The 27,099-nt window shown below is 45.1% G+C and overlaps 1 protein-coding gene across 2 annotated transcripts in view; it reads left to right on the top strand.

Moving 5' to 3' along the window:
* The window catches only part of LOC112226369 (thymocyte selection-associated high mobility group box protein TOX-like), a 101,098-nt gene that overhangs the window by 62,156 nt on the left and 11,843 nt on the right, over nt 1-27,099 (top strand). The window contains exons 4-8 of one of the 2 annotated variants that reach the window (XM_042307950.1): nt 10,249-10,494; nt 17,806-18,057; nt 23,391-23,615; nt 26,435-26,515; nt 26,659-27,084. In XM_042307950.1, coding sequence (XP_042163884.1) covers nt 10,249-10,494; nt 17,806-18,057; nt 23,391-23,615; nt 26,435-26,515; nt 26,659-27,084 — 1,230 coding nt within the window. Of the gene's footprint in view, nt 1-10,248; nt 10,495-17,805; nt 18,058-23,387; nt 23,616-26,434; nt 26,516-26,658; nt 27,085-27,099 lie in introns of both variants that reach the window. The other variant, XM_042307949.1, reaches the window with a different exon arrangement.

Below are 27,099 nucleotides of genomic sequence, written 5' to 3'. Positions count from 1 at the left end.
TTTATTTGAATGGTGCATTTGTAATAAGAATACAATATATTTGAATGGGGCTAATCAAAATAGGCCCACTAGCAGGCATTTGCATAGTTCTGAGCAGAAAGGGACTTACCATTGTTCTCAACTGAAAGGGACAATGGACGATTGAAGAGAATGACAGAAAGAAGAACATCTAATTTATTCAGGACAAGGCTTGATATTAGAAAATATGCTCACGAGGCAATGGGCTTTTTGTTTCTAAAGGACAAATGAATGGCAGCATGAAAAATAACTACTTTGTAAGAAGACCTTCAGATAATGTTAGTTTAAAAAGTTTTTTACTTTAGGGTGCTAATTATCACAAGTAGGGTTGCAAAGGGTCAGAAACTTTCTGGTAAATTTTCAGAATGTTTCCGGATATTTTCCATGTGAAGTTAAGCCCAGGAATTTGGAGAATTTTGCTTAAATTCATCAAAAAATTAGCTTATAACAGTGAACCTTTTTTGTGGGATACACATAAGGCAATTGTAACGGTTTTCTAGTGGTGATGAAGGAGAGTCGGACCAAACTGCAGCGTGTCGATTGAGATTCATGTTTAATCAAACAAAGAAACACGAACAATACACAAAACAATAAACGTAATCGAAACAGCCTATCTAGTGCAAACTAACCGAGAGTACACATAGGACACTAAGGACAATCACCCACGACAAACTCAAAGAATATGGCTGCCTAAATATGGTTCCCAATCAGAGACAACGATAAGCATCTGCCTCTGATTGAGAACCACTCCAGACAGCCATAGACTTTGCTAGACAACCCACTAAGCTACAATCCCAATACCACCACCAAAACCCCAAGACAAACACACCATAATTACAAAAACCCCATGCCACACCCTGGCCTGACCAAATACATAAAGATAAACACAAAATACTTTGACCAGGGCGTGACAGAACCCCCCCCTTAAGGTGCGGACTCCCGAACGCACCTCAAAACAATAGGGAGGGTCCGGGTGGGCGTCTGTCCATGGTGGCGGCTCCGGCGCGGGACGTGGACCCCACTCGGTTAATGTCTTAGTCCCCTCTCCCTTCGTCCCTGGATAGACCACCCTCGCCGCCGACCATGGCCTAGTAGTCCTCACCCAGAACCCCACTGGACTGAGGAGCAGATCGGGACTGAAGGACAGCTCGGGACTGAGAGGAAGCTCGGGAGTGAGAGGAAGCTCAGGCAGGTTGATGGATCTACCAGATCCTGGCTGGCTGGCGGTTCCGGCAGATCCTGGCTGACTGGCACTTCCGGCAGATCCTGGCTGACTGGCACTTCTGGCAGATCCTGGCGGATCCGGCAGATCCTGGCTGACTGGCGGATCTGGCAGATCTGGCTGACTGGCGGATCTGGAAGAGTCTGGCTGACTGGCGGATCTGGAAGAGTCTGGCTGGAATCTGGATCTGGCTGACTGGCGGATCGGAAGAGTCTGGCGGATCCGGAAGAGTCTGGTTGACTGGCGGATCCGGAAGAGTCTGGTTCCGACTGGATGACTGGATCCGGAAGAGTCTGGTTGACTGGCGGATCCGGAAGAGTCTGGTTGACTGGCGGATCCGGAAGAGTCTGGTTGACTGGCGGATCCGGAAGAGTCTGGTTGACTGGCGGATCCGGAAGAGTCTGGTTGACTGGCGGATCCGGAAGAGTCTGGTTGACTCTGGCGGATCCGGAAGAGTCTGGTTGACTTCCGACTGGCGGATCCGGAAGAGTCTGGTTGACTGGCGGATCCGGAAGAGTCTGGTTGACTGGCGGATCCGGAAGAGTCTGGTTGACTGGCGGATCCGGAAGAGTCTGGTTGACTGGCGGATCCGGAAGAGTCTGGTTGACTGGCGGATCCGGAAGAGTCTGGTTGACTGGCGGATCCGGAAGAGTCTGGTTGACTGGCGGATCCGGAAGAGTCTGGTTGACTGGCGGATCCGGAAGAGTCTGGTTGACTGGCGGATCCGGAAGAGTCTGGTTGACTGGCAGATCCGGAAGAGTCTGGTTGACTGGCAGATCCGGAAGAGTCTGGTTGACTGGCAGATCCGGAAGAGTCTGGTTGACTGGCTGGCAGATCTGGAAGAGTCTGGTTGACTGGCAGATCTGGAAGAGTCTGGTTGACTGGCAGATCTGGTAGAGTCTGGTTGACTGGCAGATCTGGTAGAGTCTGGTTGACTGGCAGATCTGGTAGAGTCTGGTTGACTGGCAGATCTGGTAGAGTCTGGTTGACTGGCAGATCTGGTAGAGTCTGGTTGACTGGCAGATCTGGTAGAGTCTGGTTGACTGGCAGATCTGGTAGAGTCTGGTTGACTGGCAGATCTGGAAGAGTCTGGCTGACTGGCAGATCTGGAAGAGTCTGGCTGACTGGCAGATCTGGAAGAGTCTGGCAGATCTGGCGGCGCTGGGCAGCCTGGCGGCGCTGGGCAGCCTGGCGGCGCTGGGCAGACTGGCGGCGCTGGGCAGACTGGCGGCGCTAGGCAGGCTGGCGATGCTGGGCAGACTGACGACGCTGGGCAGACTGACGACGCTGGGCAGACTGACGACGCTGGGCAGACTGGCGACGCTGGACAGACTGGCGTTGCTGGACAGACTGGCGATGCTGGACAGACTGGCGATGCTGGACAGACTGGGGGCACTGGCGGCGCTGGGCAGACTGGCGGCACTAGCTGCTCCATATAGGCTGACAGCTCTGGCGGCTTCTTACAGACTGACAGCTCTGGCGGCTCCGTGCTGACTGGCAGCTCCTTGCAGACTGACAGCTCCTTGCAAACTGACAGCTCCTTGCAAACTGACAGCTCCTTGCAAACTGACAGCTCCTTGCAAACTGACAGCTCCATGCAGACTGACAGCTCCATGCAGACTGACAGCTCCATGCAGACTGACAGCTCCATGCAGACTGGCAGCTCCATGCAGACTGGCAGCTCCTTGCAGACTGGCAGCTCCTTGCAGACTGGCTGCTCCATGCAGACTGGCTGCTCTATGCAGACTGACAGCTCTGGCTGCTTCATGCAGACTGACAGCTCTGGCTGCTCCATGCTGACTGGCGGCTCTAGCTGTTCCACGCTGACTGGCGGCTCTGGCTGCTCCATGTAGGCTGACAGCTCTGGCGGCTTCTTACAGACTGGCAGCTCTGGCGGCTCCGTGCAGACTGGCAGCTCCTTACAGACTGGCAGCTCCTTGCAGACTGGCAGCTCCGTGCAGACTGGCAGCTCCGTGCAGACTGGCAGCTCCGTGCAGACTGGCAGCTCCGTGCAGACTGGCAGCTCCGTGCAGACTAGCAGCTCCGTGCAGACTAGCAGCTCCGTGCAGACTGACAGCTCCTTGCAGACTAGCGGCTCCGTGCAGACTGGCAGCTCCTTGTAGACTGGCTGCGCTGAACAGGCGGGAGACTCCGGCCGCGCAGGAGAGGAGAAAGGCTCTGGCTGCGCTGAACAGGCGGGAGACTCCAGCAGCGCTGTAGAGGAGAAAGGCTCCGGCAGCGCTGAACAGGTGGGACGCACTGTAGGCCTGATGCGTGGTGTTGGCACTGGTATGCCGTGCATGCTATGCCAAGCCCACAGCTTTCTTTCTACTCTGTCCAATACATCCTCCACACTCTCAGACTCAGCTTCGCCGACAGCTCCAATTCCATCCATGGCTCTGCCCAGGGTCCTTGTCCGTCAAGGATCTCCTCCCAAGTCCATTTATCCAAAGAGTGCAGCCTCCCCCAATGCTGCTGCTGCTGCCTCTGTTGCTTCTCCTGCTGCTGCCTTTGCTGCTGCTGCTGTTGCTCCTGCTGCACCTGTCGCTTCTCCTGCTGCTGCTGTTGCTGCTGCCTCTGTTGCTTCTCCTGCTGCTGCTGTTGCTGCTGCCTCTGTTTACCACGCCGCTTGGTCCTTGGTTGGTGGGTGATTCTGTAACGGTTTTCTAGTGGTGATGATGGAGAGTCGGACCAAACTGCAGCGTGTCGATTGAGATTCATGTTTAATCAAACAAAGAAACACGAACACTACACAAAACAATAAACGAAACCGAAACAGCCTATCTAGTGCAAACTAACCGAGAGTACACATAGGACACTAAGGACAATCACCCACAATAAACTCAAAGAATATGGCTGCCTAAATATGGTTCCCAATCAGAGACAACGATAAGCACCTGGCTCTGATTGAGAACCACTCCAGACAGCCATAGACTTTGCTAGACAACCCACTAAGCTACAATCCCAATACCACCACCAAAACCCCAAGACAAACACACCATAATTACAAAAACCCCATGCCACACCCTGGCCTGACCAAATACATAAAGATAAACACAAAATACTTTGACCAGGGCGTGACAGCAATTCTAGGTCTTGTGGCATATTTTGGTTAAACTATCCCCAATTCAATGGAATTGCAACCCTCTGCATGCACAGTGCATTCTTCCATCACCTGTGCAGTGTACTCTTCTATCGCATGTACAGCTGATTCTCAAGATCTTGCACACTAATGAGATGCTAATGAACCCACACTACTACACTGTCTGAGACAAGGACTACATGCTTTCTGGTAAGTTTTGATTACAGTACTGGGTGGGGTGAATATATTTTATATGACATACATCATTTTTTGTTAACTAGTAAATAGTAGCCTACAGAAAAGTTTTTTAAAATAACTTATAACTTGTGAAAACAGTTTCTGCTAGTTAGTTTTTGCTACCATGTGGGTTTTAGCTTGCTTGAACCTGCTAACTGAGGAGTGTTAATTCACCTGTTTCCATACATGTTTCATTTTAAAACATGTATCTTACACAGGATTTGTTTAATCTAACTGCTTAACTATTTATCTGTACATGGAATTGTATTTGTTGTTTTTTTAACATCTTTTTTTCTCAATCTTTACAGGAAAATGCCACGGGCACTATCTAATGTGTGGAGACATTTCACTGCAGCTAATGTTATATGTGAATGATATGTGAAGAATGCAACAAAGATGCAGAATCATCTGGCCAAGTGCATAAAGTTCCCTCAGCTCTCACAACAAGCAACCTTTGACAAAAATCCCTCTACTTCTATTTGAGGTGAACATTATGAATCCGACACCTTATTGATAGCAACAGCTCATGGTCCTCCTGGAATCAGAAGTTCTTTTGGCTCAATGGAGGAACGTAGTCAGAGAAATGCTGATGAATGTTTTGTTCGAGCTATGTATACAACTGGTTCGCATCTGATGCTCACAGGCAATGTGTATTGGACGAGATTTTTGAATGTACTTCACTCAGCATACACCCCTCCAACCAGACATGCTTTATCTACTAATTTGCTGGATGCAGAGTTCAACAGAGTTCAAGTGAAGGTCAAGCAAATGATAGAGAAAGCAGACTGTATTGCAATCATCTCTGATGGGTGGTCGAATGTTCGTGGGCAAGGAATAATTAACTACATCATCTCCACCCCTCAACCAGTATTCTACAAGAGCACAGACACAAGGGACAACAGACACACCGGTCTCTACATTGCAGATGAGCTGAAGGCAGTCATCAATGACCTTGGACCACAGAAGGGATTTGCACTGGTGACAGACCATGCTGCGAACATGAAGGCTGCTTGGTCTAAAGTGGAGGAGTCCTACCCTCCAATCAAATCCATTGTCTGTGCTGCTCATGTATTGAATCTGCTGCCCAAGGACATCATGGCACTGAAACAATGGTTACACTCTACAAGAAAGCCAAGGAAATGGTTAGGTATGTAATGGGTCATCAAGTTACAGCAGCAATCTACCTCACCAAGCAAAGTGAAAAGAATAAGAGCACCACATTGAAGCTGCCCAGCAACACCGATTTGGGTGGTGTTGTCATAATTTTGGTCTTCTGGAGGGGAAGGAGTTGCTCCAAGAAATGGCTATATCACAGTCTGCCGAAGGAGACAGTGTCATCCTGTCTGATGTTCAGACTTTGCTTGCAGGTGTAAGAGAAGAAATCCGTACTGCCCTGCCCACTTCACTGTTGCTCCAAGCAAACTTCAGTTCTGAAATACATCAAAAGCGTGAAGACTTCTGCCTGAATCCCATACACGCCGCAGCGTACATGTTGGACCCCAAGTATGCTGGCAAGAGCATCCTGTCTGGTGCAGAGATCAACAAGGCCTATGGTGTCATCATTACCGTGTCTCGCCACCTTGGCCTGGATGAGGGCAAGGTTCTTGGCAGTCTGGTGAAGTACACTTCCAAGCAAGGACTTTGGGATGGAGATGCAATATGGCAGCCGTGCCAACATATCTCATCAGCCACCTGGTGGAAGGGACTTTGTCGATCTGAGGCTCTTTACCCTGTTGCCTCTATCATCCTCCAGATCCCACCAACATCAGCCGCCTCAGAGCACAACTGGTCCCTGTTTGGGAACACACACACCAAAGCACGCAACAGGCTGACCAATACAAGGGTTCAAAAATTGGTGGACGTCCGGACAAATTTGAGGCTTTTTGAGCCTGACTACGAGCCATCCTCAACAAGGTTGGAAAGTGACAGTGAAGATGAGGCCTCAAGGTCTGATGTTTAAGAGGTGGACATTGAGGAGGTCCAGGGAGAAGACATGGAAGCCTGAGAGGAAAACAACCAGAGCTTTAGTTTCTAGACTCATCATTTTACAGATGCGATGGATCATTGGGGATCATTCAATATTCCCTTTATTGTGTTGTTCAGTGTAATCATCCCATGTGAAGAGTCAACTCGTTTAATTAAAGTTAAATTCGTAACTCAATTTTTTTTAAACATTTCTATTAGAAGGATTTAATCGTTTGCCATTATGTCTACTTATGTCACGCCCTGATCTGTTTCACCTGTCCTCCACCCGCCTCCAGGTGTCGCCCTTCTTCCCAATTATCCCCTGTGTATTTATACCTGTGTTCTCTGTCTGTTTGTTTCCAGTTCGTCTTGTTTGTTCAAGCTTGCCAGCATTTTCCTGTCAGCTCCTATCTTTTCCCAGGCTCTCTTTTCTCGTCCTCCTGGTTTTTGACCTTTGCCTGTCCTGACCCTGTACCCACCCTTCTGACCTCTCTGCCTGTCCCTGACCCTGAGTCTGCCTGCCATCCTGTACCTCTGCCTTACCCTGGATTATCAACCCCTGCCTGCCTTGACCTGTCTTTGCCTGCCCCTGTTTCTACAATAAACATTGTAACTTCAACAGTCTGCATCTGGGTCTTACCTTGATTCCTGATATAATAAGGTTAAAGGTTTGTGTTTCTGTCTCCATATGATATGGTAAATATATCCAATGCAAAAAACATCTACATTTAAATGGTATTAATATTCATTAGCATATATTTCCATTAATTCCCATATATTCCCGTTAATTCCCATATATTCCCGTTAATTCACACGGAAAGTTTCCACCTCTGAATGTTCCCCAAAATGTGCACCCCTAATCACAAGGCTACTGCTGTGTGCGCATATTGTATCTTTATTGTAGGGTTCTTAACTTAATTAACACCTTCTTGACCACAAAAAATTCGAAGAGCCTTTTTTGCCGCTTTTGTAACATGTCAAGGTCCAATATGTTACTTATCTTTCTATTTTTATTCACTGCAGATGGTGTAGATGTGTTAGAAAGTGAGGACAACATGAAACAACACATTGTATTTGTCTTCATCATAGTCTCCGAGATCAAACAGACTGAACAGTAACAGGTGTCGCTGTATTGACATCTTACCCCCTGATGCTGTGACCCTGGACATCCAATTCCTCACCTTTATTACAGATGATGAAGTCACTAATAGACAGGATGATTTATAACAGGGATGAGCAACTGGTGGCTCGGGCCTCACTTTTGTAGACCCGCCATTTCATTTCCAAATAAAACATTTTAAAATGTTGGAACTCAGTTGGGGTTTCAACTTACTGTTGAGAGTTAGAATAGTAATTTGGTTGGGGGGTGGGCCTCCAACGAAATCTCACTTAGGGCCCCCAAAAGGCTAGGGTCGGCTCTGACCTGATGTGTGGGTATGGATGTGGGTAAAGAGTTCCGATTCTTTGTGGCCCCCACACCCATCAAAGTTGCCCATCCCTGATTTACAGGTTTACAATACAGTACATATTTTTCTCTCTGTCTCTGTCTATCCATTGATGGTTTGTCTCTCTTCTCTCCTCTTGATCACTTGGTAACCATCACTCTCATGTTACACATGTAACATTGCTGTCTGTCTGGCCTCGACTCAAGTTCTCCCATGACTCTCTTCAGTGTGAATATTAGAAAACCAGAGTAGATGGGTGCATACTGTATACTGAGTGTTTTTCTTCAACAACTACATTAGAACTCTGCACAGGAAGTTAGTTATGTAACTGTCATGTTTGTTGTTATGTAATTATCAATGTTTTATGTCCATACTTTGAAACACCTTTGCCACAACATTGACTTGGCCTTTTATTAAGTCCCAATGTAAGGTCTGTCTGTAGGCCTATGTATAGAGAAATGATAAGCAAAACAAAATCATTTGTCAAATTTGAAGCAATATCAATATCATCAAGTAACCCCCAGGCAACAACCATTATGACAATCTTTTTGTTTTTATGACAGTAAAATCATTTTGCGTTCCTGAAAACCTTACTGTATGAATTGTGCCAACATATTTCCTACCAACCAACCAACTTCGACATCTGTGAGAGGAAACACAATCAAATATGCAAATGAATGCAAAATGTTGGCTTTTAGCAGAGAGAGAGAGAGAGAGAGAGAGAGAGAGAGAGAGAGAGAGAAGCTGAAGGAAGCTCATTAAAACGATTATTACCGTCTTTTAAAAGAACAGTTGGGCTGGTATTTCAGTAGAGATGGGTTTTGGAACTGATTCTCTGCCTAATTGCCTGGAGTTGGCTGTCTGTCAGCTCCATTTTGTTTTCAGCAAATAAAAGCTGTAAATTAGTGGTAATGAAAATCTTGGAGGGAATCAACGAGGAGGTAGTAGAGGCAGAGTGTAACTCCTGAGCCCTCTGATGAAACTGGGAAAAAGACACTTCTGGGGTAGAGAGAAAAATAAAACATTTTACTTGTATCAGAAGTGTGATTTGTTGTGCTGTCGTCTTTTGGAAAGCTTCACCGAGTAAAACTAAATTGTGTGGGTCTAATTGATCAAGAGCAAGTTGATGTGTTGAATAGTTATTTCTCTCTTCATGGAAATGGTTCCTATTTCAGAGCTGTATAGACCAGAGGAGGTTGGTGGGAGGAGCTATAGGAGGACAGGCTCATTTTAATGGCTGGAATGAAATGAATGGAACGGTATCTAACACATCAAACATATGGAAACCATGTTTTACTCTGTTCCATTTACTCCATTCCAGCCATTACAATGAACCCATCCTCTTATAGCTCCTCCCACTATCCTCCACTGGTACAGATACCTTAACACACATTTCCTGTTGATTCGAGGTGAGTGCAGTTTTTTGCAGTGTTTACAGAATCATTTATGGTTTGCTTCAGATTTTTACTGCCTTTCATCTACCTTGTCTGCTATACATTTTTTGAGCTAAAAAGGGGTCCAAAGAGATTGAGAGGGAGACAGATCATCCTGCACAGCCAAGTGGAACTCACTGTGGAGACACATAAAATAAGCCTTTTAATTAGACGTTAATGAGGGACTTTTTTACATACATTTACCTACCCTCAAACCCCCTTTTATTTAGCCGGAATCATTAAAAAACATACCCAATGCATTTACACACATTTGGTTACATGTGAAATGAACTTATATGTTTCCTATGTGTAGTTGATCATGTATGCATGAATTAAGTCAAGTAATCGTGATTGCATTAACGATGAGGATTAATCCTCATTGTTGGTATTGTTGATCATAAGAATCGTTCAAGGCAGTGTACATCATTAATCCTCATTGCCTTCTAATAATAGAACTAATTTAGGAGGTATTTACAGAAGTCCCGCTGCAGTCTTAATAAAGACTCATGGAACTATAGTAGTCTATTAATGACTACTATAATTATCTGAAGCCATCTGCATGTTCTGCATCGCAGTGCTGTAGTTGAGCTGTAATATAATACTGTAGTAATAATGAATTGAATTGATTTTCAGACGCTCAAAGAGCTTTACGTTGTACAAGGGAAACTCACCTCATCCACTAGTATCAATGTATAGCATCCACCTCTACTGTGCTCTTAGCCTAATGTGTTTGAGTGCTCAGTTTGGTTGGACTTGCATCCACTAAAACATTTCTCCTAAATGCTAATATTGTTATGTTATTATTCTCTAACATATTCTGTTTATCCCACTCCTCTTCTTTTACAGTCCTACCCAGTGCCCAGTTTGGGGGATGAAGACTTCAACATTCCCCCCATCACACCTCCCACCATCCCAGAACACATGCTGCACCCCCACCTACCAGAGTCGGAGTCTGGCTCCTACCACCCACTGGCTCCCGTTCACTCCCAGAGTGGCCTACACCCCTTCCACCTTCAGGGAATGGACATGATGGGCCAGGATGGAGGGCTCTTGAGCCAAAATGGCAGCCTGATGTCCAGCACCCTGTCTGTGGTGAGTCTAGCCTGATGCCACTAGCAAGCAGTGTGCGATTTTCTGCTCTGGAGGGCAGCTGTGGGTGCAGGCATATGTTCCATACCAGCAACAACACACCTGATCCAAGTAATCGAGGGCTTGACGAGCGGTTGGTTGGTTCAATCAGGTGTGTTGGTGCAGGGATAGAACAAAATCCTGGACACCCCATTGGGTCTCCACTGTACTAATGGATGACCCATTCGTTTTTAGATGGTTGATGGGGAGTTTTCCCCTGATATTTATTCACTAGAAATCGAAAACAATCTGGTGGGGTGACATTCAGAAGAAATACACTCAATGCAAGTCTTGACTTTTGAAAAAGGGATGAAACGAAACTTTAAGTTTTAGATTTGTCTTTCCATGCAGAAACCTCACAATGTGATAGGTGACATGACTAACCGTGGTTAACTACTCTGCATAGGTATTGGAGATCATCTCCCATTCTCGTCAAAGTGAAACTTCTCACCTCCCGCTCTCAGACATTATTCTTTCTGCCTTTGGCCATGTTCACCATATTCAATATTATGTGTCATCAGCACCTCCACCACTGAGGAGCTACATGGTTTCACCGTGTGCGGTCTACATGGTCTTTATGATTTTCCCTAGTGCATATTTATTTCCATTAATCAGACCTGTGTAGCTGTGTGTGTTTAGCTCCCGGGTCCTACTAGCCAGGGATATGGAACCTCATAGCCTCATTCTTAAACCATATAACCCAATTTCCCTTTTCAATGTGGAACTTAATGATTTCCAAGGTTGGACATATCAGTTTATTTTCCACTTTAGGCCAAACATCTTGTCTATGACCATATTATGTTTCACATTCACTAAGTAGCTAAAACATCTTGTCTACGACCATATTATGTTTTACATTCACTAAGTAGTTAACATCTTGGCTACGACCATATTATGTTTCACATTCACTAAGTAGCTAAAACATCTTGTCTACGACCATATTATGTTTCACATTCACTAAGTAGTTAACATCTTGGCTACGACCATATTATGTTTCACATTCACTAAGTAGCTAAAACATCTTGGCTACGACCATATTATGTTTTACATTCACTAAGTAGCTAAAACATCTTGTCTACGACCATATTATGTTTCACATTCACTAAGTAGTTAACATCTTGGCTACGACCATATTATGTTTCACATTCACTAAGTAGCTAAAACATCTTGGCTACGACCATATTATGTTTCACATTCACTAAGTAGTTAACATCTTGGCTACGACCATATTATGTTTCACATTCACTAAGTAGCTAAAACATCTTGGCTACGACCATATTATGTTTTACATTCACTAAGTAGCTAAAACATCTTGTCTACGACCATATTATGTTTCACATTCACTAAGTAGCTAAAACATCTTGTCTACGACCATATTATGTTTCACATTCACTAAGTAGTTAACATCTTGTCTACGACCATATTATGTTTCACATTCACTAAGTAGTTAACATCTTGGCTACGACCATATTATGTTTCACATTCACTAAGTAGCTAAAACATCTTGGCTCGAATCCCTGAGCTGACAAGGTAAAAATCTACCGTTCTGCCCCTGAACAAGGCAGTTAACCCATTAGGCCGTCATTGAAAATAAGAATTTGTTCTTAACTGACTTGCCTAGTTAAATAAAGGTCAAATATATATATATTTTTAAATATTATATTTCACATTCACTAAGTAACTTAAACATTAGTGTTTTCTATTGCCCAACATTCGTAAATTGTTGTTGTTGTTTTTTGCAAGAAGGGAAAAGGAGCAGGGGTGGATGACCTGCTGGCTGAAAGACTCCCCAGATTGACAAAGGGTATTTTGTTCCCATTCACCTTAATGTTCTCACCGAACATCCATTTAGAGTGGCTATGAATTATGGTTGCCAGGCAACGAGGCTGAGAGCTTGTTGCCGCGGCAAGGAATGAAAGAGGCTGGACTGATGGAACCATGTCTTCTATACGTTTAGCCTTCATTCTCTCAGTCTCTGGCCATATTGTTACTAACCACCGTTAGGGGATTATAATGAACTCCATTTGAGTAAGTGTTCGATTAATAGAGAAATTCAGTTCTGGGATGTGATTTTTTTCACAGAACCCGGGGATAAAAGCAGTGTATCTTTACACCTTTTTATTTGAGAAGATATTCAAAAGAATGATGTAGGTCTAGAGATAAGTAGTTTACTTTTTCCTTCATTTAAAATGTACTAAGCAGAGGGGGGAGATGGTGGGATATTGGAAAAAGAATAATTCCTGATATGTCACTTAGCCAGTCATGAGCCAAACTACCCCAATCACTTTTATATAAAAAAAGAATTAGCATCTAGCTTTTTACCAGCATTCCACTACCGCCAGTTTCCTGTTTGTAATGCACTAGTTTGCATTCCCCCCCCCCAATGAAATCCACCCACGTTATTGATACCATAAGGTGGGGTTGTTAGTCAGACAAAGATAAAAGAATCTTTGGTATCCATTCATATTAGTGTCATAATGATGACCTGGCTTGTGACTCACCTCTCCGATACTTCGGAAAGTTCCCTCACGTCACCATGGGGATTAGGTTGTTTTCCACGGTAACCGACAGTTGCTAAACTTTTACGATGATGTGATCTATCTGGCGGTACCAACAGTTACACATCTGTATAAGGAGAGGAGGTGCTCAGTGGTTGGGCACAGGAAGTAGCCTGGAGGAAAAAGAGTGTGTTTTTCACCTATTCTTCAAAAAGAGGAGAGAAGAGGCAGAAGAGGTCATGGGGTCGTTGGTGATATAAGGGGTGAAGGTGTTAGTTGGCTGGAGGTGATGGAGCTAATCTCTGTAGATTACAGAGTTAACAGGAGTCACCTGTCCTAGTGTTGAGGTGAGCCTCTCCTCCCAAGCCTCACCTGTCCTGGTGTTGAGGTGAGCCTCTCCTCCCAAGCCTCACCTGTCCTGGTGTTGAGGTGAGCCTCTCTGCCCAAGCCTCACCTGTCGGGGACATTGTGTATGACATGGTGTCAGGGACAATGTGTATGACATGGTGTCGGGGACAATGTGTATGACATGGTGTCAGGGACATTGTGTATGACATGGTGTCAGGGACATTGTGTATAACATGGTGTCGGGGACAATAGCAGGTGTGAGGCGTCGCCCAGGTCACCTGTCGGTCCCTGTGGTATCAGGTGACCTGGCCACACTCTGGGGTGGGGTGGGGGCAGGGGGCCACACTGAAGAGGCTATTCAATCACAACCTACAACCGTGTTTCCTGTGGAAAGACAAAAATTACATTGTTCTTGTGCTGAAGAATGTTATTTAGGATTTTTATTTTATTTTATTTCACCTTTATTTAACCAGGTAGGCTAGTTGAGAACAAGTTCTCATTTGCAACTGCGACCTGGCCAAGATAAAGCATAGCAGTGTGAGCAGACAACACAGAGTTACACATGGAATAAACAATTAACAAGTCAATAACACAGTAGAAAACAAAGGGGGAGTCTATATAGAATGTGTGCAAAAGGCATGAGGAGGTAGACGAATAGTTACAATTTTGCAGATTAACACTGGAGTGATAAATGATCAGATGGTCATGTACAGGTAGAGATAATGGTGTGCAAAAGAGCAGAAAAGTAAATAAATAAAAACAGTATGGGGATGAGGTAGGTGAAAATGGGTGGGCTATTTACCAATAGACTATGTACAGCTGCAGCGATCGGTTAGCTGCTCAGATAGCTGATGTTTGAAGTTGGTGAGGGAGATAAAAGTCTCCAACTTCAGCGATTTTTGCAATTCGTTCCAGTCACAGGCAGCAGAGTACTGGAACGAAAGGCGTCCAAATGAGGTGTTGGCTTTAGGGATGATCAGTGAGATACACCTGCTGGAGCGCGTGCTACGGATGGGTGTTGCCATCGTGACCAGTGAACTGAGATAAGGCGGAGCTTTACCTAGCATGGACTTGTAGATGACCTGGAGCCAGTGGGTCTGGCGACGAATATGTAGCGAGGGCCAGCCGACCAGAGCATACAAGTCGCAGTGGTGGGTGGTATAAGGTGCTTTAGTGACAAAACGGATGGCACTGTGATAGACTGCATCCAGTTTGCTGAGTAGAGTGTTGGAAGCCATTTTGTAGATGACATCGCCGAAGTCGAGGATCGGTAGGATAGTCAGTTTTACTAGGGTAAGCTTGGCGGCGTGAGTGAAGGAGGCTTTGTTGCGGAATAGAAAGCCGACTCTTGATTTGATTTTCGATTGGAGATGTTTGATATGAGTCTGGAAGGAGAGTTTGCAGTCTAGCCAGACACCTAGGTACTTATAGATGTCCACATATTCAAGGTCGGAACCATCCAGGGTGGTGATGCTAGTCGGGCATGCGGGTGCAGGCAGCGATCGGTTGAAAAGCATGCATTTGGTTTTACTAGCGTTTAAGAGCAGTTGGAGGCCACGGAAGGAGTGTTGTATGGCATTGAAGCTTGTTTGGAGGTTAGATAGCACAGTGTCCAAGGAAGGGCCAGAAGTATACAGAATGGTGTCGTCTGCGTAGAGGTGGATCAGGGAATCGCCCGCAGCAAGAGCAACATCATTGATATATACAGAGAAAAGAGTCGGCCCGAGAATTGAACCCTGTGGCACCCCCATAGAGACTGCCAGAGGACCGGACAGCATGCCCTCCGATTTGACACACTGAACTCTGTCTGCAAAGTAATTGGTGAACCAGGCAAGGCAGTCATCCAAAAACCGAGGCTACTGAGTCTGCCGATAAGAATATGGTGATTGACAGAGTCGAAAGCCTTGGCAAGGTCGATGAAGACGGCTGCACAGTACTGTCTTTTATCGATGGCGGTTATGATATCATTTAGTACCTTGAGCGTGGCTGAGGTGCACCCGTGACCGGCTCGGAAACCAGATTGCACAGCGGAGAAGGTACGGTGGGATTCGAGATGGTCAGTGACCTGTTTGTTGACTTGGCTTTCGAAGACCTTAGATAGGCAGGGCAGGATGGATATAGGTCTGTAACAGTTTGGGTCCAGGGTGTCTCCCCCTTTGAAGAGGGGGATGACTGCGGCAGCTTTCAATCCTTGGGGATCTCAGACGATATGAAAGAGAGGTTGAACAGGCTGGTAATAGGGGTTGCGACAATGGCGGCGGATAGTTTCAGAAATAGGGGGTCCAGATTGTCAAGCCCAGCTGATTTGTACGGGTCCAGGTTTTGCAGCTCTTTCAGAACATCTGCTATCTGGATTTGGGTAAAGGAGAACCTGGAGAGGCTTGGGCGAGGAGCTGCCGGGGGGGCGGAGCTGTTGGCCGAGGTTGGAGTAGCCAGGCGGAAGGCATGGCCAGGCGGAAGGCATGGCCAGCCGTTGAGAAATGCTTATTGAAGTTTTCGATAATCATGGATTTATCGGTGGTGACCGTGTTACCTAGCCTCAGTGCAGTGGGCAGCTGGGAGGAGGTGCTCTTGTTCTCCATGGACTTCATGGACTTGTCCCAGAACTTTTTGGAGTTGGAGCTACAGGATGCAAACTTCTGCCTGAAGAAGCTGGCCTTAGCTTTCCTGACTGACTGCGTGTATTGGTTCCGGACTTCCCTGAACAGTTGCATATCACGGGGACTATTCGATGCTATTGCAGTCCGCCACAGGATGTTTTTGTGCTGGTCGAGGGCAGTCAGGTCTGGAGTGAACCAAGGGCTGTATCTGTTCTTAGTTCTGCATTTTTTGAACGGAGCATGCTTATCTAAAATGGTGAGGAAGTTACTTTTAAAGAATGACCAGGCATCCTCAACTGACGGGATGAGGTCAATGTCCTTCCAGGATACCCGGGCCAGGTTGATTAGAAAGGCCTGCTCACAGAAGTGTTTTAGGGAGCGTTTGACAGTGATGAGGGGTGGTCGTTTGACTGCGGCTCCGTAGCAGATACAGGCAATGAGGCAGTGATCGCTGAGATCCTGGTTGAAGACAGCGGAGGTGTATTTGGAGGGCCAGTTGGTCAGGATGACGTCTATGAGGGTGCCCTTGTTTACAGAGTTAGGGTTGTACCTGGTGGGTTCCTTGATGATTTGTGTGAGATTGAGGGCATCTAGCTTAGATTGTAGGACTGGCGGGGTGTTAAGCATATCCCAGTTTAGGTCACCTAACAGAACAAACTCTGGGGCTAGATGGGGGGGCGATCAATTCACAAATGGTGTCCAGGGCACAGCTGGGAGCTGAGGGGGGGTCGGTAGCAGGCGGCAACAGTGAGAGACTTATTTCTGGAGAGAGTAATTTTCAAAATTAGTAGTTCGAACTGTTTGGGTATGGACCTGGAAAGTATGACATTACTTTGCAGGCTCTCTCTGCAGTAGACTGCAACTCCTCCCCCTTTGGCAGTTCTATCTTGACGGAAGATGTTATAGTTGGGTATGGAAATCTCTGAATTTTTGGTGGCCTTCCTGAGCCAGGATTCAGACACAGCAAGGACATCAGGGTTAGCAGAGTGTGCTAGAGCAGTGAGTAAAACAAACTTAGGGAGGAGGCTTCTGATGTTGACATGCATGAAACCAAGGCTTTTTCGATCACAGAAGTCAACAAATGAGGGTGCCTGGGGACATGCAGGGCCTGGGTTTACCTCCACATCACCCGCGGAACAGAGAAGGAGTAGTATGAGGGTGCGGCTAAAGGCTATCAAAACTGGTCGCCTAGAGCGTTGGGGACAGAGAATAAGAGGAGCAGGTTTCTGGGCATGGTAGAATATATTCAGGGCATAATGCGCAGACAGGGGTATGGTGGGGTGCGGGTACAGCGGAGGTAAGCCCAGGCACTGGGTGATGATGAGAGAGGTTGTATCTCTGGACATGCTGGTTGTAATGGGTGAGGTCACCGCATGTGTGGGAGGTGGGACAAAGGAGTTATCAGGGGTATGAAGAGTAGAACTAGGGGCTCCATTGTGAACTAAAACAATGATAACTAACCTGAACAACAGTATACAAGGCATATTGACATTTGAGAGAGACATACAGCGAGGCATACAGTAATCACAGGTGTTGAATTGGGAAAGCTAGCTAAAACAGTAGGTGAGACAACAGCTAATCAGCTAGCACAACAACAGCAGGTAGAATGGCATTGACTAGGCAACGGGGCCGACAGATAAAACATTTCAGTCATGGTTGAAACAAAGATGTGTGTGAAGAACCATTAGTGAGTGTATATGTGAGTGAGTGTGACTGAGCAGAGCTGTTTCAAGAGCGTTTCTAGGAGTGGGTTAAAGAGAGTTAAAAGTAGCATTATTGCATGCTATTTTAATGCCATTTAAAAACAACGCTACATTTTTTTCCCCCAGATGCAACAAATGGTCAACTCCGATTCCCGGTACAGCAGCCATCAGCCAATGGAAGCACTCAGATCCAGGAGCCAATCAGGCATGGGACATCAGAGTCAACTTACCACCATCAACCAATCACAACTCAACACCCAGTTGGGAATGAGCGGAAACAACGTTACCCATAATTCCCCATCTCCCCCTGGGAGCAAGTCGGCCACACCCTCTCCTTCTAGCTCTGTTCATGAGGATGACAATGAAGAGTCAATAAAGGTGAGAAGAGTGATTGGCACACACACTGATGTTGACGCCCTCACACACACACTGATGTCGACGCCTCTCTCACACACACACTGATGTTGACGCCTCTTTCACACACACACACACACACACACACTGATGTCGACACCTCTCTCACACACACTGATGTTGACGCCCTCACACACACACACACTGATGTCGACGCCTATCACACACATACACACACACACGCACACACACACACACTGATGTCGACGACCTCACACACACACACACTGATGTCGACACCTCTCTCACACACACACACACACACACACACTGATGTCGACGACCTCACACACACACACTGATGTTGATGCCTCTCTCTCTCTCACACACACACACACACACACACACACACACACACACACACACACACACACACACTGATGTCGACGTCCTCACATACACACACTGATGTCAACGCCTCACACACACACACTGATGTCGACGCCTCTCTCTCTCACACACACACACAATGATGTCGACGTCCTCACACACACACATTGATGTCGATGCCTACACACACACACTGATGTTGACGCCTCTCTCTCTCACACACACACACAATGATGTCGACGAACTCACACACACACAATGATGTCGATGCCTCACACACACACACACTGATGTCGACGCCACACACACATACACTGATGTCGACGCCTCACACACACACACTGATGTCGATGCCTCACACACACACACACTGATGTCGATGCCTCACACACACACACTGATGTTGACGCCTCTCTCTCACACACACACAATGATGTCGACGACCTCACACACACACATGATGTCGACGCCTCTCTCTCACACACACACACAATGATGTCGACGTCCTCACACACACACATTGATGTCGATGCCTCACACACACACACTTGATGTTGACGCCTCTCTCTCTCACACACACACACAATGATGTCGACGAACTCACACACACACAATGATGTCGACGCCCTCACACACACACACACTGATGTCGATGCCTCACACACTCACACTGATGTTGACGCCTCTCTCTCTCACACACACACACAATGATGTCGACGACCTCACACACACACAATGATGTCGACGCCCTCACACACACACACACTGATGTCGAAGCCTTTCTCACACACACACACACTGATGTCGAAGCCTTTCTCACACACACACACACTGATGTCGACGACCCTCTCACACACACACATACACACACACACTGATGTCGACGCCCTCACACACACACACACTGATGTCGACGACTCTCTCACACACACACATACACACACACACTTATGTTGTCGCACTCGTACACATACACAAGCACACACTGATGTCGACGCCCTCACACACAAACACCTAAGTTGACGCCCTCACACACAAACACCTATGTGACGCCCTCACACATGTCGACGCCCACACACACACACCGATGTTGACGCCCTCATACACAAATATGCACACATACACAAGCGCCAACATTTTTTTACTTCTTTATAATACAGACACCCACACATACCCAGGGCTGTTACGGTGACCGTATTACCACCACACCAGCATGACCGCAGTCAAATTCCATGTGACCGTTTAGTCACGGTAACTAGGCTCCTTCAAAACTGCGCTCTGATGCTCATTAGTAGCTTACCAAACTTGCTGACGGCCAGTCACTAATGTACTCTATTGTTCCTCCGTCAGATCCTAATGGTCTGGTACTCAGCACTGTATTGTCCCTCAAACTACTCTGACATCAATGCAAATGCAATCGTAAATCAAATCAAACACTTCATGAGAGCCCTGGCATTCATTCAGGTTTAAAACATTTTTTTACCTTTATTTAACTAGGCAAGTCAGTTAAGAACAAATTTTTATTTTCAATGACGGCCTAGTGGGTTAACTGCCTGTTCAGGGGCAGAAAGACAGATTTGTACCTACAACCTTCCGGGTTTGAACGTACAACCTTCTGGTTACTAGTCCAACGCTCTAACCACTAGGCTGCCCTGCCGCCTGCCGTGTGTTTGAGTGGAATAGGATCACCTGTTGGGCAGTGAGAGCCAGCTCCTCATACCTGGTTGATGCATGGAATGAAATAAGTGTTATAGGCTATGCCAGTGGTTCCCAACCTTTTTCGGTTACTGTACCACCAACTGAATTTTGCTCTGCCCGGAGTTCCCCTAAAGTAACTCCTCATGTGTATTTTACCAGTAAGCCTATGATCTCATGAGTCTTCTCAAGTACCCCTGTGGATGGGCAGAGTACCCCCAGGGTTAGTACTCCTGGTTGGGAACCACTGGGCTATGGTATACAATTGCGTGAGAAAATAAGAGTTTTAGTGGCCTCTATTAAAAAGAGGAGGATCCAATCAGCTTTCAATAAGCTAGGCCTACTATATTTATTTCTCACCTTTCCTAATATTAAACACATTGCTTTTGCTTTCCAACCAGAGTAGCCTACCTGGCTGGCATGAAAAGGAACCGTGGGAAAATCCTCCATTCTCTTTTTTAAATTTTGTAGATTTTGTAATTTTTTTTTTACCTTGCTCCTGTTCTGACAGGTGCATGATAATGGCCTATTCTAAGTCAAAACTAATTTCACATATATTATTTAGTTTATGTAAAGACAAGATGAAGTTGAGAGAATAGTATCAATTGTGAATGAAGCCCAACATGTGCAGTCTAAGGCAAGAAACATTGCTTGCATTTTTTTGTTACTTTTTCAAATCATAGTTTCTTGCATCATGTAGCTTGGCCCATAGGCCTTTATGTTTTGATAAGGTTTGTATCACAACTAAAGTGGCCAAATATCTCTAAGCCTAGCCTATAGGCCTAGGAGCCCTGGAACACGGTTGGAGAGCCCATAGCGTACAGTCCCTAGTGAAACGTGTTCTTATAAGGCCAGTCATTGCGCAATCACGTGTGAAAACAGAGTTTTGACTGGCCACTATTTAAAAGAGGATCCCATCTTTCTCGTCTGCTATATTTATGGCTCAATTCATAAAATGAAGCACTTTAATCCGCTTTACCACCTGGCGTATTAAAAACCTCACCGCGGGAAGCGCTTCCTCCATTTGCGATTAGAGTGCAGGCTACGGATGACGTTTTTTTTGTGGGCCATTCTAAATAGAAAATAATTCCACACATATATTAGTAGGCTATATGTAAAGACCAGATTAAATTGAAAATAGTCTGAGAATATTTTCAAGTGCTTGTCAAATTGTGAATTAGAGACTGATGAAGTGTGTGCAGCCTGCGCAAGAAACAGAGCAGAGTGTCATCATGCCTGTCATCATTAGAGTCATTCATGCAGTCTTAGGCTATATTATTTAATTTCTAATACTTTCTAAGGTTTGTATCCCAACTAAAGTTGCATAAATAACTCTAAACTAAGCATATAGTAGGACCTGTTTCAAACTATCTCTTTGTTAAACGTTCAACACAGAATAGCCGCAGGTGCACACACCCTTTGAAATCTTCTTACTATAAAATAATATTAAATAATGCCACGGGAATTATTAGCAAATCTTGTCCGCTAAATGGACTAATGTAGCCCATAGCCATACGGCCTAGCCAGATCAAGGCCTTAACATAAGGACGACTCAGAATATTCAACATTTTCTTCATATCATGTTTCTTTAGACCTGCCTAAAATAAATAATGGATTTATTGTGATGGCGTAGGCTATATTAAATGGATTTATTCTACTTTTTAAAAAGTAGATGTCCGCATCAGTGGCTTGTAGGCTATGCGTGGAAGTCGGAGATGCTAAACGTGTTTATGTTAATTAAAGGTCAATTAATGTGAGACCAACAGTTATTTGGATGACAGTTATCGGCTGACAGAATTTCATGACTGCCACAGCCCTACACACACACACTATTCTATACAAACGCACGCACGCACACACACACACACACATTTGTATAAGGGTGAGTCATCTGTAACCTTTGCGCCATTGCATTTGTTTACCCTTTTCCCTGGAGAAAAACGTCACCGTGGAGAGATGCTATCTTAATGCTTATGTGATTGCTAATATAATGGTGCCATTTTCCATGTGTATGCAATACTATGTAAATCATTCCAAAGGGTACTTTTCCCAAACACCGTTGCCATATTTTCACCGTATGTTTTAACTGCAAATAACAATCTTTTAGAAAATGAAACAATCTGGAAAAATGATCATGTTTAATTTAGTGGAATATAAAATCGAATGCAGTCAACATTTCAGAAATGTGCAGAGCGCTATTCAGCTGGAGGGCTATTTTTGTGTTATCAGTATAAAACAAACATATTCAACACAGTGATGGAAAGGAACGTCTGGCATAATTGAAACTACCGGTACGACCATCTGTCAAGGTCCTTTCATACAGACACTGTTTTCTTTATCTGTTTACAAACTCTCACTCTCAGGTTCATGTTCACTATCTCACAATAAAAGCAAATTGTTTCAAACGGTACATTCCTATTGACCAAGATCATGTAAATTGAGAGAAATGTTTCAGAATGTTCAGCAATATTTTTGGTATATACACAGTAAAACCATGAAATATGTCACACGTTTATAACCAAAACATCAGTGTTTAAACATAAGGCATTTAGACTTGCCATTAAGTCTTCTCATCTTAAGCACAGGCGTTTAGAATCCAAGATTAAACATGATAGTCAACTTTTTCCAGTCAGTTTCCAACCAGGAAAACACCTGTATCTCCTAAGTGTTCAGATTTGAAACACTAGTGTTGACCTTCCCATGGTCCTGTTTAGAGTGCATTTAGTCATTTGAAATTGATGTGACTTTACATGCCTTTTAATCAGATCAGTGTTGTCTGTCACGTTACCTAAATTTCAGCTGAACAGGAAAAATATATATATTTTCAATCGCAGGTCTCTACGCTGACCTTTTTTTACAAGGAGCACATGTGCGCAGACAAAGAAATTTAGGAGCACAATGAAAAATATTTGAGATATTAAAGCTAGAATCCTTAATTCTTTTACAATCTAAACACTGTGCCCCTTTTTGTTGAAGTACTAAATGCCTTGCCGCGTTTAAAAATGGTTCCAGAAAAGTGTCTAGTTATGTGTTCAGATCCAAAACACTTGGTTTTACAGTGTACGTTTGGAGCCATACAGTATGTGTTTTATATTTCCCTGCTCAGCTCCTATTGTCAGGAAAAGTCTGGGCCCTACAGTATGTTTAGCATATTCACCCTTCATTTCCATCCTGTTCCATCATCTAATCAATCAATTACACCGATTCCACACTAATTACTCTCTCTCCAGAAACCCATTTAGTCTGACCATTTCTATCTCTCCTCCCAGCAGGCAGAGAAGCGACCGGCAGCGGTCGAGACGCCCAAAAAGCCCAAGACCCCCAAGAAGAAGAAGAAGAAGGACCCCAACGAACCCTCGAAGCCAGTCTCTGCCTACGCTCTGTTCTTCAGAGACACCCAGGCAGCCATCAAGGGATCCAACCCCAATGCTACTTTTGGAGAGGTATCCAAGATAGTGGCCTCCATGTGGGACGGCCTTGGAGAGGAACAGAAACAGGTATAACACCTATAGTTAGGGTGACCACATTTAAAATACCTAAATGTAGAGCAAAAGGAGGATTTAGTGGGACATTTGCAGGACAGTGTAGCCTACATGAATAAAAACATTTAAAACAGGCTTGATTGAAGTAGCAGAAAATGTTGAATGAGCAACTAATGAGCACGGAGATCCTCACAAATTTGACAAAATGACCATCTATCTTTCAGTGTAATACAGCTATTTAATTTTGTAGCTCTTCATCAAAAGCACACTTTTTTAAAGTAGGTGGCCCATTGTTCTAGCTGGAATTTAGCCTGGAAGGATTTGAGAAATATGATTGGTTGACCATAGGCCTATGACATTGGCCTACATCTCGTCTTGGCTGTGCAAAATATCAAATCTCAGCAACTATTGGAGAAGTGTTTACATCACCAGTAGGCTACTACATCCTTATGACATACAGGGCCTTCACAAAGTATTCATACCTCTTGACTTATTCCACATTTTGTTGTGTTACAGCCTGAATTATAAAAGGATTAAATTGATTGTTTTTCTCACCCATCTACACACAATACCGCATATTGACAAAGTGATTACAGTGGAGTGTTTCTGGGTGAGTCTCTAAGAGCTTTCCACACCTGGATTATGCAACATTTGCCCATTATTCTTTAAAAAATTCTTCAAGCTCTGTCAAATTGGTTGTTGATGATTACAAGACAACCATTTTCAGGTCTTGCAATAGATTTTCAAGTAGACGAGTCAAAACAGGAACATTCAATGTCTTCTTGGTAATTAACTCCAGTGTAGATTTGGCCTTGTGTTTTAGGTTAATGTCCTGCTGAAAGGTGAATTCATCTCCCAGTGTCTGGTGGAAAGCAGACTGAACCAGGTTTTCCTCTAGGATTTTGCCTGTACTTAGCACTATTCCATTTATTTGAGTTACTAAAAAACTCTGCAGTCCTTAATGATTACAAGCATAAACTGATGCAGCCACCACGATGCTTGAATATATGGAGAGTGCTACTCCGTAAAGAGTTTAATTGGATTTGCCCCAAACATAACACTGTATTCAGAACTAAAAGTGAATTGCTATGCCACATTTTTTGCAGAATAACTTCAGTGCCTTGTTGTACAGGCTTCCTTCTTTTCACTCTGTCTGTCACGACTTCCGCTGAAGTCGGCTCCTCTCCTTGTTCGGGCGGCGTTCTCCTCTCCTTGTTCCATTTCTCATATGTCCATTTGTTTTGTCTTGTTCCCATACACACCTGGTTTTCATTCCATAACCACACTGCATGTATTTAGTCCTCTGTCCCCCTCCATGTCTTTGTGTGTCATTGTTTATTGTTATGTGGATATTGTCAGGCGCCATACTTTTGTTATGTTCCGTGTTTTTGGCACATTTATGTTTTTATGTGCTGTCGTTTTTGGACGGGAATTAAAGTGTGCCTGTTTACTGCACTCTGCTCTCCTGCACCTGACTTTGCCTCCCGTACACACCCCTAACACTGTCAATGATGTTAGTAGTGTGGAGTAAGCACAATGTTGCTGATCCATCCTCAGTTTTCTCCTATCACAGCCATTAAACTCTGTAACTGTTTTAAAGTCACCGTTGGCCCCATGGTGAAATCCCTGAGTGGTTTCCTTCCTCTCTGGCAACTGAGTTAGGAGGGACGACTGTATCTTTGTAGTGACTGCTCAAAGGGATGTTCAATGTCTGATTTTTTTACCCATCTAACAATAGGTGCCCTTCTTTGCGAGGCATTGGAAAACCTCCCTGGTCTTTGTGGTTGAATCTGTGTTTGAAATTCACTGCTCGACTGAGAGACCTTACAGATAATTGTATGTGTGGGGTACAGACATGAGGTAGTCATTCAAAAATCATGTTAAACACTTATTGCACACAGTCAGTGCAATTTATTATGTGACCTGTTGTGTTTCCTCCTGAACTTATGTAGGCTTTCTATAAAAGGGATGGAATACTTGTTGACTCAAGACATTTCAGCCCTTCATTTTTTAAGAATTTGAAAAATGTCGAAAAAAATCATTCCACTTTGACATTATGGTGTATTGGGTGTAGGCCAGTGACACAACATCTCAATTGAATCCATTTTAAATTCAGGCTGTAACACAACAAAACGTGAGAATGTCGTGTTTGTAAATACTTTCTGAAGGCACTGTATATCTTTTCATTAGCCCAACGTGACTGGTTGTAATGTCTGACTGAAATGCAGGACAAATCAACCCTTTTTTCTAAATTAGTGGGGTTTGAAGTTGTTGGTAAAGTGCAGGACTTGATTGTTTGGTTGCAGAACAAAGGGCCAAAGTGCGCGACTGTACTGTACACTTCCTTGTTCGACTTCATTAAACAGGAACAGCCCCACTGATGCTATAGAATAGATTAGAATATATTAATTAGATTAGAAAAAAATGTTACTGTACACACACATACACAGAAACACATTCTTATGCAAACACGCACACACCTCCAGAGGGTGTGTGAGGGTGGAGGAATGAGGGTGGAGGAATGAGGGTGGATGTCTGCCTGAGGACAGGACAATGTACTTCCTGGAGAGAGACCAGATTTATTATCAGTACATAATGACACCCAGACAGACAGGCAAAGACAGACGGATGGATGGATAGTGAAGAGGAACAATCTAGTCCTGTATAAATTGGAAATCTTTTGAGTATTATCCAGATGCCCCAACTACAGCTATTATGCTTTATGAAGCATTATAACACATTCATATGACAAAAACACTAACCCCATTAAAAAAAGAGAAAGAATTGGCAACCAAAGTGCAAATGTTTACTGTTCTTTCTTGGTGTTTTTATAGGTGTACAAAAAGAAGACAGAGACGGCCAAGAAGGAGTACCTGAAACAGCTGGCTGCGTACAGGGCGAGCCTGCTCTCACAGGTAGGGACCCACACATAAACATGTCTTCATGAGAGCTGTGGTCAATTGATTCTCTATGACTGTATGACTCTGATAAGGTAACACTGTTACACTCTTTACCCTCTTCCATCTCTGTCTTTCCTGTTCTCTCTCCCCTCCTTCAGAGTTACATTGATCCAGGTGAAGTCAAGGTGTCCCAGGCCACCTCTATGCTGGGGCCCAAGCCCCCCGTGTTCCCCGGATCAGGCCAGCAGCACCCCCACCCCCATCACTCCCACCCCAGCCTCTACATGAGCCACCCCTACCACCACCAGAGCCACCACCCCCACCCCCACCACCAGCAACAGCAGTCCCAGCAGCACCAGGCCGGCCTCAGCCCCCACCTGTCCCCCTCCAGGGTCTCTCCAGGGGGTGGCCCCCGGGCCAGTGGACCCCATCCAGGAGGAGTGTCTCTGGGCAGCATGGCGGCGGCGACAACCCCTCCCCTCCAGATCAGCCCGCCCCTCCACTCCCACTCTCACCTAGGAATGCACCACCAGCAACAGCTCAGCGGACACCCGCTGTCTCTGCACTCGCCCTCCATGGCCCAGGTGAGTTCAACACAC

The sequence above is a fragment of the Oncorhynchus tshawytscha genome, linkage group LG28 (genome assembly GCF_018296145.1).
Source record: "Oncorhynchus tshawytscha isolate Ot180627B linkage group LG28, Otsh_v2.0, whole genome shotgun sequence".
Taxonomy (NCBI): domain Eukaryota; kingdom Metazoa; phylum Chordata; class Actinopteri; order Salmoniformes; family Salmonidae; genus Oncorhynchus; species Oncorhynchus tshawytscha.
The sequence above is the reverse complement of the archived record's forward strand: the minus strand, read 5'-3'. Positions and strand labels throughout refer to the sequence as shown.